General features: G+C 22.3%; 1 protein-coding gene across 1 annotated transcript; it reads left to right on the forward strand.

Annotated features, from left to right (window-relative positions):
* Positions 1 to 481: 481 nt before the first annotated feature.
* Positions 482 to 1,687, forward strand: VNE69_05211 (putative SP-containing membrane protein; the record flags this gene model as incomplete). Its single annotated transcript, XM_065473695.1, has 1 exon — positions 482 to 1,687. The coding sequence occupies one exon, from the start codon at positions 482 to 484 to the stop codon at positions 1,685 to 1,687; it is 1,206 nt and encodes a 401-aa protein (XP_065329767.1).
* Positions 1,688 to 2,471: the final 784 nt, after the last annotated feature.

Genomic DNA, 2,471 nt, shown 5'->3' on the forward strand with positions numbered 1-2,471 from the left:
GTAGTTCTAGAAATCTTTATATAGTTGTTTTTATTATATAACAAATATTGTATTGATGAAAATGAATTTTATTTAACTAAACAGAGCATATTTTCATTTTTTTTTTCTATTGTTGGCGATTTATCTATAGTATATAATTTATAACAAATAAAGTCAGATAAAATTTCTATGAAATTATGATATTAAATAAATATATGGAAAATTTTACAATTATGTTGATTATATATGTATTTATGCTTTAAATATGATATTACACATGATAAATACTAATTATTTTTGATTGTTTTTATTGATCAAAAATAATAACCAAATAGTTTACCCTAAGTTTACAATAATTTTTTTATCTCAAGTCATTTCTCCTATATAACATTATTGGAAAATGTATTACTAGAATGAAATTTTTCTTGCAAAAAATACAATGTTTTCGTGAAATTTAAACTAAGATCGATTTATTAAAAAATTACTTATGGTGCCCCCCCCAATGAAACAGTTTATAATTTTTATCAGTTTAATATATAATAATACTAATAGAATCAGTAACGTTATAAGTAAAAGTATGTATATAAAGAACCACCATAAAATTTGTGATACAACGAATGGTGTAGCAGAAATAACAGGACAACCTGCCATTGCTCCAAAAATTTTTATTGAGATGATATGGAACATCGTAACTGATCATTCTGCCTTTAAATATTTCGTAAGTAATAATATTACAACATATCCTTTTTATAATAAAGAAATTAAATTAAAAAAAGCGTATCAAAAATTAGCAAAACATATGTTTAGTTTGAAAAGTAGAAAATTTAATTACCACACAAGATTTAATACAAATGAACAAACTTTTATTAATGACATGATAGGTGTTGCAACTGGATATTATAAAATGTTAGGCTTATGTTATAAGAATGTTCTTGATAAGGCGATTTTCGTGGAGGTCAAAGCTAAAGAAATAATGAATAGAAACATATGTTTTATACCCAATCGTGAAAACGAGTTACCTGTAGTTGTATATAAATTGTGCAACGGGGTAGTAAAGTTTTATGTAAATTGTAGGATTGGTACCAAAAGCAAAATATTAAATTTAATAAAACAAACAAAAGAACAAATATCGACTTCTTATTGTTTTAATAATTTAAAAAAAAGTGATATTTCTGGTGTTAAACTGCAAAATTTAGTTAATAATACACGTGATACTAATATTATTGATTATACAACGAGTATTTCTAATATAAACACTAATACTACTATATACGAAGGTGTTTCTTTTTCCAACGTTACTTATCCTTACATCATTCCTAGTGTTCTCAATAATAACACCATTGATAATGCTATTACTTTCCAAACTTATTTTGTTAATGATTTTGCTAATAATAGCGACGTAAAGAACATAAAAATATCAGAATTCTCTATTAATGACGATTACAAATTAAATATTGATAAAACAAATAGTAATACAAAAAATTCAATAATTAATGACAGAAGTACGTCATTTAATAAGATTTTTTCTTTAATACCGACGACAATTGTTGCCATTGTTATTATAATTATACTGGTGGTTTTATATTATTTTTTATATAAGAAATATTTTGTCTCTGATAATCGTCGTTATATGAGAAGGTCAAGAAGAAGTAAAGATTTGGGAGTTTTTAGAATAGATGAAATTGTCGAATGTACAACAACACTTTGAATTGTTCTAGCTTAAAACAATGTTATTATAATTCTAAAAGCCTTAAAATTTTCTCTTGTAATTAAATTTTTATGTAGCTTCGAAAGATGTATTTTTTTTTATTATATTTTATTATAAAAACACAAAATATCTTGTATTTTTTTCATTATACCAAAATCTTAAGTTTTTCTAATTATATACGGTACATTGTCATAGAATTTTATTTTTTAATCTGATTAAGATTCAAAAATATAATATAAAAATTTAATTTGACCAAGATGTTTAAGAGATATAGACAAACGAAGAGACACTTAAAATCTTTTTTTATAACTTTGATCTAAATTAAAAAATTTATTTTAAAGAAATATGCTCTTTATTAAAATTTGAATTTTGGCATAATTTTATAAACAAAATGGCTCGTATATTATTTGATAAAATATAATATTGTAAAAAAGATAATACACAATTGTAAATTATAAAATTTCTGTAATTTAAATAGATATAATATTAATTTGTTATGGAGCATTTCCACTTTAGTTCCTTTTACAAATATAAATACAAAATTTTTTATCTTTAGCCTTGTTTTCGAAAGTCGAAGCGGAAAAAATGTGAAGGAGCAAAAATCAAAAAAATAAAGTTGTAATAAAATAGCATAATTACCAAAAATAAATAAATTATTCCTTCTTTCGTTTATTAATCAAGACTTATGTTTATTATACATTGCTTGGTATAATAGAGATAAATCTTATTTAATCTCTATATAAACTATATTATATATGGTTTTTACTTCATTTTAAACAATATT

This window comes from Vairimorpha necatrix, chromosome 5 (genome assembly GCF_036630325.1).
Source record: "Vairimorpha necatrix chromosome 5, complete sequence".
Taxonomy (NCBI): domain Eukaryota; kingdom Fungi; phylum Microsporidia; family Nosematidae; genus Vairimorpha; species Vairimorpha necatrix.